The 14,131-nt window shown below is 40.4% G+C and overlaps 1 protein-coding gene across 4 annotated transcripts in view; it reads left to right on the top strand.

The window, feature by feature from the left end:
- Positions 1 to 14,131, top strand: part of SETBP1 (SET binding protein 1) — a 514,417-nt gene that overhangs the window by 164,125 nt on the left and 336,161 nt on the right. Inside the window, exon 1 of one of the 4 annotated variants that reach the window (XM_069075460.1) lies at positions 4,196 to 5,352. The exons of the other annotated variants lie outside the window; for them this stretch is intronic. Coding sequence (XP_068931561.1) covers positions 5,335 to 5,352 — 18 coding nt within the window. The 5' untranslated portion in view covers positions 4,196 to 5,334. Of the gene's footprint in view, positions 1 to 4,195; positions 5,353 to 14,131 lie in introns of those variants that run through there. 4 annotated transcript variants of the gene reach the window in all.

The raw sequence follows: 14,131 nt of genomic DNA, 5'->3' as shown, positions 1-14,131 counted from the left end.
GTAGTAGTAGTAGTAGTAGTAGTAGTAGTAGTAGTAGTAGTAGTAGTTGTGTGTATGTGTTACAAATTTCACTTGATTTGTATGCAATCAAGTCATTCTTGATAGCACCCCTTCCCCTTCCTCAGGTGGATTTATGAAGAATACCAACATGGATGATTGTAGAGAATGCCAGTTGATGTCTATTATTTTCCTCTTATTCCTATTTAGCAGTTCAGTTCCTCTCTCATCTGTTAAGAACCTACTAAGTGTAAGTAGTTCCTGGAGAAGATTTGGCTATTTATATAAATTGACTATTTATATAAATAGTCAACAAACTTATATAAATATCTGTGGGCTGGCCAATTGTTTTGTGTTTGTTTACAAAATTGGCTTAAGGGTTCTTGAAGAGTAAAATTATTTTCCCTTCTTCCGCACTGTTTGAGTGCTTCTCTACCCCCTAAAGGCTGTGTGTATAGAGTCTACTTTATCAAGCAGAGCAGGTGTTTAGGGAATAAAATGTTCACCATGTCTGTTGAATAGATTGTGAAGTGATAGACCCTATGGAATAATGGAGATGGAAAGCTGCTTTTACAAAAAAAAGATTTCTGCCAGAGTTGCAAATAAAACCTTTGCGTTGATGTGGTATGTCAGCCTCTGGACCCTAAGTATATTTCTAGGCATTTTGTTTCTTTTTTTTTCCCATACTAACACGGACAAGATTAAAGCAAGTAGGTGGCTTGTGCCCCCACACAGCTTGCAGATCGGCCTCTGCTCCCTCCGTGTTTCTCAGAAAGGCCTCCAGTCACAATTTGTCAGCTTGGTGCTCCTGATAGAGATGTGCATTCTTGGGATGGCAGGCCCCAGTGCTAGCAGGAAGAGCAGACTGGTCTGCTTTTCATGCTCTGCAGCCCGGCATGGCAGCTTCCTCTGAGCTCGACAGCTGGGCGGCTCACTAAAGAACAACAGCGTGATCTTCCCCCCTTTCAAAAGTGAGCTCAGGATTATGGGAATTATTACTGGGGAACACTGAGTGAATATTGCTCCTACCCACAGTGAAACAGACAGTTATTAAACACTTGCTGGGTGCGGAGCCTGGCATTTGTGGGGGAAAAGGAAGAGCAACTATGATGTAGAGAGATAGCAAAGCCTTGGAACCAGAAGGCTTGGGTTCAAATCCAGTTGTTATTAGCTTTGTTGACCTGGGTCACATTGTTTTATTTCTCTGGATCCTTTTTTTCTTTTTAAAAAGAGAAGTTTGGGGGGCAGCTAGATGGCGCAGTGAATAGAGCACTGACCCTGGAGTCAGGAGGACCTGAGTTCAAATCAGACCCCAGACACTTAGTCCACTTACTATGTGACCTTGGACAAGTCACTTAACCTCAATTATCTTGCCTTTCCCCCTCCAAAAAAATCAGAAGGTTGGACTTGATCTCTTAGACTCTTTCAAATTTTAGTAGTTAGCAATTCTAAATATAGTAAGTGTTCCTTTCATTCAAGGCATTTATTATGTTGTTTGAGGACAGCACATGAAACTCTCAAAAACACAGATATTCTAGAACTGGGATGCAGCTAAGAGTCTAGTCCTTTGATTTCATGGTTCTTGCTTGGTGTGATGCATTTTTCTATGCAATTCCAGTACTAGAGCTGTCTAGACCCTTCAACCATCTGGCAAGGTGGTCCAAAGTCAGTCAGTTATACACCAGTGCACCTGTTCCTTCCAATTGTGTTCTTCTCTTGTGTGCTTTCCTTGATTATCTAAGGTGTATCAGTAAATATTGTGGGGAATAAATGTAAAAAGACAGTTCTTATTAAATAGGATTTTATAGTGTGATGAGAGAGAAGACTAACATGTGAATCATAGCATCAAAAACTGCAAGGAACCTCAATGTGTCTGTAGTCTAATTCTCTTATATTGCAGATAAGGAAAATGGGGTTCAGAGAAGTCAGAGAAGTTGCACCCAGTCTAAAAGAACCACTAGAAATACATATTATCTGTAACTTTCCATCTACCACATAATATGTATTCTGATATAGTTTCCAGGTCCATGTATGTGTCTTCCATATTTATCATCTGTATATATAATCCCTAACACATAAGACAAGAGAGGAACCATGGCATAATGGCCAGTGAACTGGTCTTGGGACCAGGAAGGTCTAGGCTCAACTACAACACTTACTGGCTGTGTGACCCTGGTGAAATCAATGAAGCTTCCAGGACGCTAGGCAGCTTCCTAAATTAGAAGTTTGATAGAGGGTATATGTAGAGGGAGTTCCCTCAGCTGGAAGTTCCTTATACCAAGTCTAGGGTCTTATACAAGTCTAGGGTCTATACTAAAAGAATATCATATTTATATTATGTATTATTATGTATATTTAATATACATAATGTAATGTATGTGATATTATCTATTAACAATAATACTATTTCTCTAATGCTATATGAGAAGTATTAACAATAGCAACACCTTTCCCATATTCTATCTAAATTGCTCTCTCTCTCTCATACTGATTTTACATTTATTTTTAACAACTGATATTAGCTGAAGGAAGGAACAGTCATAGGACACAGCTTACCCCAGACTCAGAAGGCATTTATCAAGCACCTACTATGTGCCAGGTACTATGGCTGACTGCTTCTCCCTCTATAAGGTCCAACAATTGGAGAAATATTTAGTTCTGTCTGTTTACACAATAGCCTTAACTCTTGGGGAAAAAAAAAGTTATAAAATTCCAATTTTTGTAAATACAATGTCATTGTCCTACCAGACTGTAACTTTTCATTTGGACCTTGGAGCTTGATCTCCCCATTGGTACCTAAGACTTGGTATGTGTCCTTTGGTCTTTCTAACAAATAGTTATGGCCCTGTAGATAAATGCTGAAATGCACTAGAGGTGCTGGCATTTAAAGGCAACTTGCAGGGAATTCTTTGATGAAGTGACAATAATTTGTAATGATGTGATTAATCCTTTCCTTGTTTTGCAAGAGCAGATTGTCCTGTATTGACTTTGCTTAATGTGGAACCCAACTGTCTGCTTCTCGAGGGGATCAGAGCAACGTTCTCAAATTTTTTTTTTCTTTAGGCTTTCCTTATTTGGGGCTTAGCTTGCTTCCTGAAGGGAACCTACTCTTCTGGGTCTTCAGTGGCAACATTGCTGTTGAATTGTCTAAGTGTAAGGAGCGTGATTTTGTATGAAGAGAATCTGGGCTCATATCCCACCTCTGATCTTACTTCCTGTGTGACCTTGGAAAAACCATTTAACCATCTTGAGCCTCAGTTCCTTTATCTGTAAAATGAGGGAGTTGGATTAGATGACCTAAAATTCCTCCTAACTCTTTTCATAAGATACTACACTTAAGCTTGATTGTTTCCCTACAACTCTTTGACAGTCTGTTCGCTCGTTGTGACTGGAGTACATTAGAGACCTTAAAATCTTTTCAGTGGTTCGAGCTAGAAAATGATGACTTGTCATATAGCCTTTCCCTTGAATTTTATTCCTTAGAGGGATAGCCAGGACAATACTAGCCAAAGACGTGTCTTTTTAGCTATCCCAGGACCTTCCAGTATTTGTTTAAACATTGTTTTTTCTTAATCCTCACCAGCTGGGAATGCGTCCCCTCTCTTTCTTATTTTGGATTCCTAATGGTTGACTGCAGGAGCTATCTTCAGGCCTTGCTTAGTGACTCAATCAACCTGAGCATGAGTGTCTACAAAATACTTAGAAACAGGGAGACAGCCAAGGAAGGGAGGTGTTTAAGACAGTGATTCAAAGAAACAGCTAAACTTAGTTTCTTAGTATGACTGCCTACTTTTCTGTGAACAAGAGGTGTAAATTCATTCATTGTGTTTCTGTACAGGAAAACCCACTTTACCTCAAGCAACCTATTTAATGATGGAAAAGCTCCAGAATAGCTAAAGGCCTCCTCCTCTACACATACACACATATACATACATATGTATATATATATTTTTCATAGGATCTTCAGATGGGCATTTACATTTTATAATAACAACAATGATAATAGGTAACATATATAGCACTTATTATGTACATTGTTCTAAGTACTTTACAATTATTATCTTAATTGATCCTCACAACAACCCTAAGAGGCAGAGAAATCTGAGGCAAACAGAAGTTAAGTGACTTGCCCAGGGTCACAGATTTAGTAAGTGTCTTGAGGCCAGATTTGAACTCCAGTCTTTCTGACTCCAAGCCAGTGCCATTGAACCCAAGAAATGATTCAGTCTTTAGTGGTGATAAAACTAGTGCATTGTCCTATCTGTGTCTTTACTTCTGCCATCCAGCGTCTCCCTTCTTGCCCTACCTCCCTCTTCTCACACAAAAAGGCTTCTGCAAATCATTTCCATCTTTCCAAGTCTGCTTTTTCTAAGAAGCCTTCACCAACCATCCAAATTTCCTGATAAGCCAGCCCACAGAGCAGTGATCATCATTTCTCCTCATCCCTCGCTGCCAGCCCATCCTTTTGGGACATAGGTTGTTATTTAAGGTAGGCACAGCTTAGGATGTTTAGCCTGCTGTTCTGTAAGAGATATGAGGTTGACAGGAAATCAAAGAACAGAAATATCTGTAGTATTAGATCTTTTCACCCATTCCATGGCCAGGTTAAGTGGTTTAACTCTTTCTGGTTTGGATTAGCACAAAGAGACAGAGAGACAGCTGGATGGGGGGAAGGGAGCTCGACATTTCTCTTTGATAAGCAGAGCAGCCAACAGTAGTCAATAGCACCCTGGACAATACATTCTGGACCCTGCCTTTTTTTTTCCCTGGGCTTCAACAAGTATTCACTAAATACTTGTTGAATTGAATTGTCTTTATGCTCCTGAACAGCCGCAGCGGCTTTGAAATCCCTTGGCTTTGAAACTGACGAAAGGGCTTCTCAGGAGACAGATCTCTGCAAAACAGACACCTGCTGTGGGGTGGCAGACAGACTCAGATCTGGGGCTTTCTTTCTGTTTGGCTTTCCAAGAAGGAATCATTCTGTATTAAAGATGGAGAGTTGGGATGGGGGAGGTTGGCAAGCCAAAGAATCCATTTCCTCAGCTGTCCCACATTGCCATGGCCCTGGAAAATCCGTGGGGCTCCCTGCTTCTTCAATACAACCTTGTTATACCATGAAGAAGTCATTTCATTTGGGGGGGCTATTTTTGTACCCGTGAAATGAAGGGGTTGGATCTTTAAGGACTAAGAATAGCTAAAGTTTTCTGATTCCACAGATGTTAGGAAAATGCATTCATGGCCTGGCATGGTGACACATAACCTGTAATCTCTGCTTTCAGGGAGGCATTGGCTTGAGCAGGGGATTTCTGAGCTGCATTTAGATCAAGTGCCCAAGTAATGTCTGGCATCAGTATGGTAAGTGCCCTGGAACAGAGGGCCACCAAGTAACCAAAGGAGAGGCAAACTGGCCTGGGTCAGAAACGGAGCAAATTAAAGCTTGTGTGATGATCAGTACTGGTATTGGGCTATGATGGGCCACTGGGCTTCAAGCCTGGATAAGGTAGGGAGACAAAGCAAAACATAAAAACAAGGCATCCAAATGATCCTACTTCAAGGGAAGAAAGACCATGGTTAGATATTAGGTAGCGTGGGGGTAGTGGCCCAGCTTACTTCAGTTCATTCCCCGTATAAAACCTGCAAAGCAGTTATTTAGTACAGTGCCTGGCACACAGTAGGTGCTGAATAAATGCTTGTTCCCTTCACTTCTTCTCTTCCCTAAACCATCGAACCAGGACCGACCTCTGCGTAAGAAGTATCCCTGTTACCTTTTCTGATTGTTGGAATATTGGAACACTTTTCTACACACAGGCAGCATAAAGATGCCAAAGAATCCCAGAGTATTTACCAGAGTGAGGCTTTCTGCATGGCCCTGGAGCATTTCTCTCCCAAACAATCTCAGATTCTCGGGTCACAAGTAGGAGCATGAGGCTAAGAAGATCAGTCCTACCTGGAGGATAACTGAAGTCTGAGTTGAAAAGGAGTGATGTTGGGGCAGCTAGGTGGCACAGTGAATTAGAGAATGGGCCCTGGAGTCAGGAGGACCTGAGTTCAAATCCTTCCTCAGACACTTAACACTTACTAGCTGTGTGACCTTGGGTAAGTTGTTTAACTCCAATTGCCCTGCCTTCTTCCCTCCAAAAAGAGCAGAAAAGTCGGGGAGGGGGGGTAATGTATACAATCCAACAAATATTCAATTGAACTCATTTTGTTAAGCATTTATTGAGTACTTCCTGTGTACCACATATTGTGCTTTGTTCTGGGGATAGGAAAGTAAAAAGTAAAAGCAGTCCTCAAGGAGGTGACAATTCTTTTGGGGGCTAATCACATGGATATATAAAACTTAATACAAAATACAAAGTAATTTACAAAGAAAGGACACTAGCAATTAGGGTATTGATCAGTTCACTGTTATGTGGCTAGTTCTGTGCTAGATAGTGAGTAGAGAGATCCTCCTTACCAGGACTATTGCAGCAGTCTCCTAATTGGATTCCCTCAAATCCCTCCATTCCCCTATTCATTCTATAGATAGCTGCCAAAGCGATATTATTAAATGAGCACAAGTCTGAAAGACTTTGCAATTTAAAAATAAAAATATCCTCAAACCCAAAACCACCACCACCACCACCAACAACAAACAAAACAAAAAACACTGGTTCATTTTGTTTCCTGTTGATTCTAGGATAAAATACAAATTCCTCCATTTGGGATTTAAACCTCTCCATGATTTGGAATCAGCCCATTTTTCTAGGCTTCTTATACATTTCACTTTTTTATAAACTGTAGGTTCCTGCCAAACTGGTCTTATTCTTCTTTCTCTATGACACTCCATCTCTCTGGAATGCTCTCCTACCTCACCTCCACTTAGTAGAATTATAAGTCACTCTTTGTCAAGTATTCTTACTCTTGAGACTGAGCTTGCTTTTTTTTTCTTAATATTTTGGTAACTTTTTCAAAAATAATTGATTTTCTTTGCAACTGTATATATTTTATTTTATACATTATTTTGAGAAGGGATCTGTCCATAGGCTCTACCAGATTGCCAACCCAGAAAAGATTAAGAACCATTTCTCTAGCTGCTGGTACCTCCACAGATTACTTTGTATGTACTTGGTCTCTCTGTTGTATATGCATATTAGTTGTTTATCCTGAAAAGTTCTTACAACAATGTTGAGGGCCGGGGCTATTTGATTTTTGTCTTTTTATCTCCAGCCCTTGGCACATAGGAATCTCTCAGTACATGCTTTTGATTGAGTAAAGAAAGTACAGAAAATGATCTGATACAAGTGTTGCTTTTAAGCAGCTTATATTCCGAGACAAAGCATACGTGCATGGGATAATTAGCGATCTATACAAGAGTACACACACTCAAGTGTTGAAGTAAATATCAGCAAGTGTTAAGATGGATGATACAGCTAGGAAATCCTGTGCTTGGTCAGGAAGAGAAGGGGAGTAAGGTCTTTTGTCTCTGGAGATATGGATACAGTAGAAATATTGATACCTCTCCCCACAAGGGATGACAGGAAGAAGAGGGGAAGAAAAAGGCAAGATTCGTGGCATAGGCACCTAGCAACACTAATTTCTATATCCTACTCTATTTCCCTACCACACCCTCATGTGTTAGGAAAAGTTTCCTCTTGCCCAGTGGTTTCTCAGAGTCTGTGCCAGAGCCTTCTGGGATGCCAGAAGATTTGGCCATGAATTGAGAGGAACTTACACTTGCCATCTCATGTGAAAGCAAATCTCCCCAATAGTGTATTCAGAGAACAGATTGAGAAGCCATGATCCTCTTTCTCTAAAACTTGCATTGGACATCAGACTAGGAACTATCTTGTAAAGTTGCATTGAAATACTCCCTTGACATTATAACCTTCACCCCCCACAAACATACTTTCTTTTTTTATTCATTGTTAGAGATAATGTCTCATAAGGAGGGGATATATTTGGAAATAAAAGTGATATAAAAACAAAAGATACTGTCTCTCATCTCTAACCCTGGCTCTCTACAGCTTTGAAAGTGCACCTTACTTACCTACTCTTCTTCTCCCTTCCCCTTCTCCCCTACTTTATTTCTTTTCCCCCAGTCTCTTTAGCTGCAAACTTCTGCTCAAATATTTTATGTATGACTGGGAGTTTGGCTCAAAAGGAAGTGACCTGGCATTGTTTGGTCCTAAGATGTGCGTCTGTTTATCAGACCAGATGATAAATTAGGCGTCTGGCCTCCTGCCAGAGGCAAGGAAGCAAGGGAGAAATGAAGAGTGAGGAAAGTGGGCCAGAAATGGTGAAATTCTTCTTTCTCAGAAGGTCAGTAGAAGCCTGTGCTCTGTTATAGAAAGGACAGGTCATAAATTTAGCTGGAGACTGGATGGTGCTTGAGTCAATTCCACTGGTTGCAGTCAACATGGATGAGTTGTATTTGGGCCCTTTCATGCAGTATTGGAGGGCGGGCTGCCTGTCCACCACCTGAAATGACTCCAGACTTCAGGTGAGCATGAAATGGGAGCTTTCAAAGGAGTTTAGAGACTGAAACTCTGTACCACATTATCAAATGTTGTCTAGGCAATTAAGTGCTGGAGTTGTCTAGACTAGCAGTGAAAGCAGAGTGTAGTCCAGGTGAGTTGCAGAAACTTGATAAAAGACATGGGACTTGAATTGAATGATAGGATGTGTGGGAGAAAATGATGTGGGGATGCATTCCAGTTGCCTGGAACTCAAGGGTCTCCACAATTTGATACCAATCTGCTTTTCTGGCTTTATACAGGATGTCCCTAAAATCTGCACACAGAAAAATCTCATTAACTGTGCATATTTTCAAGAAATGAAATGAATGGAATTTTCAACAACATTTTGTTTGATTAGCTTAAATGAGATTTCATAGGAAGACATAGGAGACACATAGGAAATCTCATTAATTAATTAAATTAATCTCATTAATATGGAAAATAGTCCCCAATAGCTAATGAAAGCTTTTATTCCATGTGAACTTGTCATGGCTAAAATTTATAAAATAAAATTATATTATATGTGTATATATATTATAGTTATATGATATATAATATATATTATACTATTATGTAAATAATAGTATATTCACAGCTTTTACTATCTCCTTCCATGTACCCTATGCTCTAGATAAACTGGGCTACTCATCATTTTTGTACATACATAATCCATGCTTTCTTGACCCTGTTTTATTGCTTATAACAGTTTTTTCTCCCTAGAATATTCTAGAGTCAGTAAATCATCAAGCATTTATTAAGCACCTACAATATGTCAGGTACCGTTTTGTGCTTGAGATACAAAAGCTGAAAATGAAATGTCCCTACTCTTCAGAAGCTTACATTCTAATGAGAGGAAGCATAACAAGTACATATTTAAGTATGTACGGAATAAATATAAAGAGAATAAGTACAAAGTAGTTAAATACAGGGGCATCTAGGTTGCACAGTGGTTATAGCCCTAGGTCTGGAGTCAGGAAGACATTTTCCTGAGTTCAAATCTGGCCTCAGACACTTACTAGCTGTGTGATCCTGAGCAAGTCACTTAGCCCTGTTTGCCTCAGTTTACTCATCTGTAAAATAAGCTGGAGAAGGAAATGGCACAGTACTCCAGTATTTCTGCCAAGAAAACCCCAAATGGGGTCACAAAGAATTGGACATGACTGAAAAACGATTAAATACCAAGCTGTTTGGGAGAGAGGGCATTAGCATTTGGGGAGATCAGGAAAAGTTTCTCCTCTTGATGTTAGATTTCTACCCATCCCGCAAATACTAAATCAAATGCTTCCTCCTAAAGACCTCTCCTGAACACCCCATTTCACATCATAATTTTTGATATATTTATCACATATTGTTTTGTATTGTGGTTCTTTGTGTTTGTATCATATTCCTACCATCCTGTAAACTCTATGAAAGGAAGGGATATGTTTTAGCCAAATTTGGACTCTCTCCTGGTGCCTAACAGTGAGTGTTCTGCAGGGAAGTGCACACTTCAGTGCTTATTGAACTATGTTGCTTAAATTTCAAAAGATGAGAAGAGCCTAAGTCCAGGCCCAGATGTTGAGCTGAGTATGGTATTTGTGGGATCCAGGATCTTTACCTCTTCTTTATATATTTGTCATACCCCTGGAGCCATTTGATGGTTTGCAGTTGATTTGCCTTTCCTTATTCCCTCTTCCCTTATGACAGATCTTGTAACTACTCTAAGCCTTAGTTTCTCCTCTTCAAACAAGGGATTAGTTCCCATTGAACATCAGACTAGGTGAGATCTTGTAAAGTTTTGTTGAAATACTCCCTTGACTAACCTTCACCCCCATAAACGTACTTCCTCTTTTTATTCTTTGTTAGAGAGAATGTCTTGTAAGGAGGGGGATATATTTGGAAATGAAAGTGACATAAAGACAAAAGATATCAATAGCATTTTTTAAAATTAGTAAAATGGTGAACTGGATAAGATGATACCTAAGGTTCTTTCTAATGCTCTCATTCTTGAAGTTCTGAAGGAGAGAGGGGCTTTGAAGTTTTGGAGAAGGAGGATCATGGCTTCTCAATTTGTTGTCTGAATACACTACAGAATAGTGGGGAGATTTGCTTTCACATGAGATGGCAAGTGTAAGTTCCTTTCAATTCATGGCCAAACCTTCTGGCATCCCAGAAGGCCCTGGTACAGACTTTGAGAAACCACTGGGCAAGAGAAAACTTTTCCTGACCCATAAGGGTGTGGTAGGGAAATGGGGTAGGATATAGAAATTAGTGTTGCTAGGTATGAAGGACATTAATCAGTTTTTATTTGTCCCTGTTTGGTTTTTCTCTGGTGCTTTGGTGTGGGCAAGTAGATCTCAGAAGGTCAAGCCCCTTTATACACTAAGCCACTCAGAGTCTCCTTCCTACTTGTTTCTTTGTTAACTCTGGAACTGACAAGTGTGAGCAGAGCTTAAAGAGTTATTTGAGAGTTAAAACAACCAAAAGTGTTTCTGTTGTCAGAAACAAATCTATGACTAGCAAAGATCTGAGTTTTCACCCAGGTCTCCCCCTCCATAAACTTTTCCAATATACCTCAGTCCCATCCTGACCCTTCCACTGAGCTCTTGTGGTATTTGTTACTATAAGTTCCTTGTTTGGTGCTTCATCAGGTACCATTTGAGTTATAATTAAACTGTGTTGTATATGAGAGTGCTATATGGGGATGCAGCTCACCCTTTAAATCACGGGCTTTTACTCTGGGCTTTGTGACCTTTTTTATTCTAATATTTTGATACCTGTATTTCAATGTAATTGCTATACTTTGTAATTCTATTTTATGCATTTTAAAACATCTTTCTGAGATGAGTTCATGGGACTGCCAAAGGGGTCCATGATACAAAAAAAGGTTAAGTACTCTAATGGTAAGGACCTTGAGGACAGGGAACATTTTTCTTGTCTCACCAGCCTGTTTTCTAATTATGTGACCCCAGGCATATTTTCTAATTGGTCTCAGCCCTAGGTTTCTGCATCTGTAATTGAAGATTAGACATATTGTACCTACCTCACAGGATGGTTATGAGGGAAATACTCTATAAGCCTTAAAAAAAAAAAACTATAGGAAGGAGCTTTTTTATTACTATGATTATTAAGATGTTATAAACGGGAATTAAAAATTAGTGGAGGGTTATTTCTATTCAAGTCCTACCCTGGTGCTTCATCTTGGCCCATAGGTGACCCCAGGCTCTCCAAGGGGATCCTAGCAGGATGCAAATGCTCACAGATCTCTAAAAGCCAGACAGGTTTCAAGAATGAACCTTGCAATGAATTATGTGCCTGAATCAACCTAAGTTTAGAGGGGCTTATTTATCACCAGAAGGTTGGGCACTAAGTGAAGAAAATTTTTGGCCCATAGTAACTTAGGAAACGGGCTCCAAAGTCATGGAGAGACTGATTTGTGTCGATGATGGGACTGCTGCCACAGATGAAATCATGGGTCCATGAAGTAATGAAGGATCATCATCCTCACTACTTTTTCTAGTTCAGCTTTGTCTTTTATAGTATGTAGTATAGTATTGAGCCTGAAGTAAGCCCACACTAAATATTCAGATTCACAGGCTCATAGAGCTCGAAGGCACTGTGTATATTGTTTAGTCCGACTTCCATATACTTCATAGGAGTCCCGCTGGCTAGAATGCAACTCAGGGGTCTTCTAGGTTATCTCATAGATAAGGGAAGTTTCCTCAAATGTGTGTTATAGCTGTTCATTTAACTGATGACGAAACAGCTATAGAGAGGGGATGACTTTATAATACTTTGTGTCTAGCTAAAGGCAGATATAAGACTGGAACCCAGATCTCCTAATTCTTGGTGTAGTACATTTCAAGGGTACTACACTATTTTCTATTGTTAAATTGAAAACCCATCAGGGAAGCTGTCTAGAAAGCATGGGACACCAGGCTTTAGGCTGATCAGACAGTAAGGTTTTAGAGGGTCAGGTTTGGCGCTGGGGATGAGAGTGAGGGAGGTATAGGGGGAGGAGCAGCAGATAAAAGCCAACCAGTCTGCTGAAAGAGTGGCAGCCTTAGAACAAGCCAGCTTAGAGTGGCTTCCCCCGCCCCCCATTCAGTAGCATCTGCTTCAGAACCTGGACAGGCTGCTAATAGGAGTTAAGGAGGATTCATTGGGATGGGATAGGGGGCAGGGGCCACCTTTAGAGCAGGTGCATGAAGAGTCTGGAATGCATTGACTGTGAAGGACAGAAGGGACTTAGCTTAAGGGGTGGGGATGGGTAGGGGCTATGCAGCAAGATACTAGTGTCTGCGGCTGGCTGGAAGAGAAAGACTGGGGGGAGAAGGGAGGGGAGAAGAATGGAGCAGAGGGGAAAGGAAGAAATTCCGAGGGAACAAGCCATCAGGACTTCTCTGTTGCTAAATAGGAATCCTCTTGGATATATGTGATACCTGCCATCCCAGGCTGTATGAGAGGCTGAAATATCTTTTAATGTTCAATTATCACAGGGGCCTCTTCTATGCAAAATACAGGCATTAGTGTCAGAACATCTTCCGTGCAAAATGCAGGAATCTGTAACACAAGATGTCCTAGCAGGACTTTCCATAAATGGTTCTTCAGTGTCCAAGGGTAATAAATAGTGTTTTTATAACCTTTCAGGGGCCCACATTTGGGTACACAGTGAAAATGATACTGTAACCACATCAGCTTCCAGGTTGTAAAGACCTCCTCTTAATTTTTATTTTTCTGGACACTAAACTCTGAAGCACTTCCTGTTTCCTTTTAATAGCTGTTCAGATTTGTCTGTCATTGTGACTGTCTCCTTCCTCCTCCTCTTCCTCCTCCTTCTCCTCCTTTTCCTCCTCCATTTACTTCTCTCTGTCTCTCCCTCAGTGTCTGTTTCTCTCTCTTCTCCCTGTGGTCCTCTCCCCTTGCTTCTGACCCAGAGTCTTGTATGTCTTGCTCAGGATTGACAAGAATCCATTAAATATGTATTCCAGGCACTGATTTAGGGAAATTGATGATCTTATGAGACTTGTTCTGCCCTGGGTTATGTGATAATGTTGCCTCCTGGGTTAAATTTAGACAACAGGCAGAAATCTCAGAGCTTATTCATACTGAGCATTACTTCAAATGGCAGGAAGTGGACCTGGAAGTTATAGACCCAGAGACAGGGATATATTTGCCCCACTGAGGGCAAACCAATATGATAGTAGTCCTAAATGAAAATAAGAGGTTAGAACAAGCAAGAATTTTCTGAGATTTATGCATAAATCATATAATCATAGAGTAGGATCAGATCTTAGAGGTCATCTTACAGATAGGGAAATAGGCCCAGAGGGAGGAAATTATATTCTCAGGGTCATATAGTTAGTTGCATAGTTAGGACTAAAACCCAAGTAACAAAACAGGGGAAGGAAGGGAGAGGAGGAGGTCACAGAATCACAGCATTTCAGCATTGGCAGGGAGCTCAGAGGCTCTATAAAGCAGCCCATACCTGAATGAGAATCTCTCTAAAACCTACCTGTCAACTCAACATCACCAAACATCACCAGAAAGGGGAACCTTACTACCTCCTAAGATAAACCTGTCAGAAAACTTTCATTGATTGGAAGATTTTTTTGCCCTTATCTCAAGCCTACATTTACCTCTTCCCAACTTCTGCC

Source organism: Petaurus breviceps, unplaced genomic scaffold (genome assembly GCF_028583685.1).
Source record: "Petaurus breviceps papuanus isolate PSGF00001 unplaced genomic scaffold, PetGlider_PUasm1.0 151, whole genome shotgun sequence".
Taxonomy (NCBI): domain Eukaryota; kingdom Metazoa; phylum Chordata; class Mammalia; order Diprotodontia; family Petauridae; genus Petaurus; species Petaurus breviceps.
This window is presented reverse-complemented; position numbering and strand designations above follow the sequence as displayed.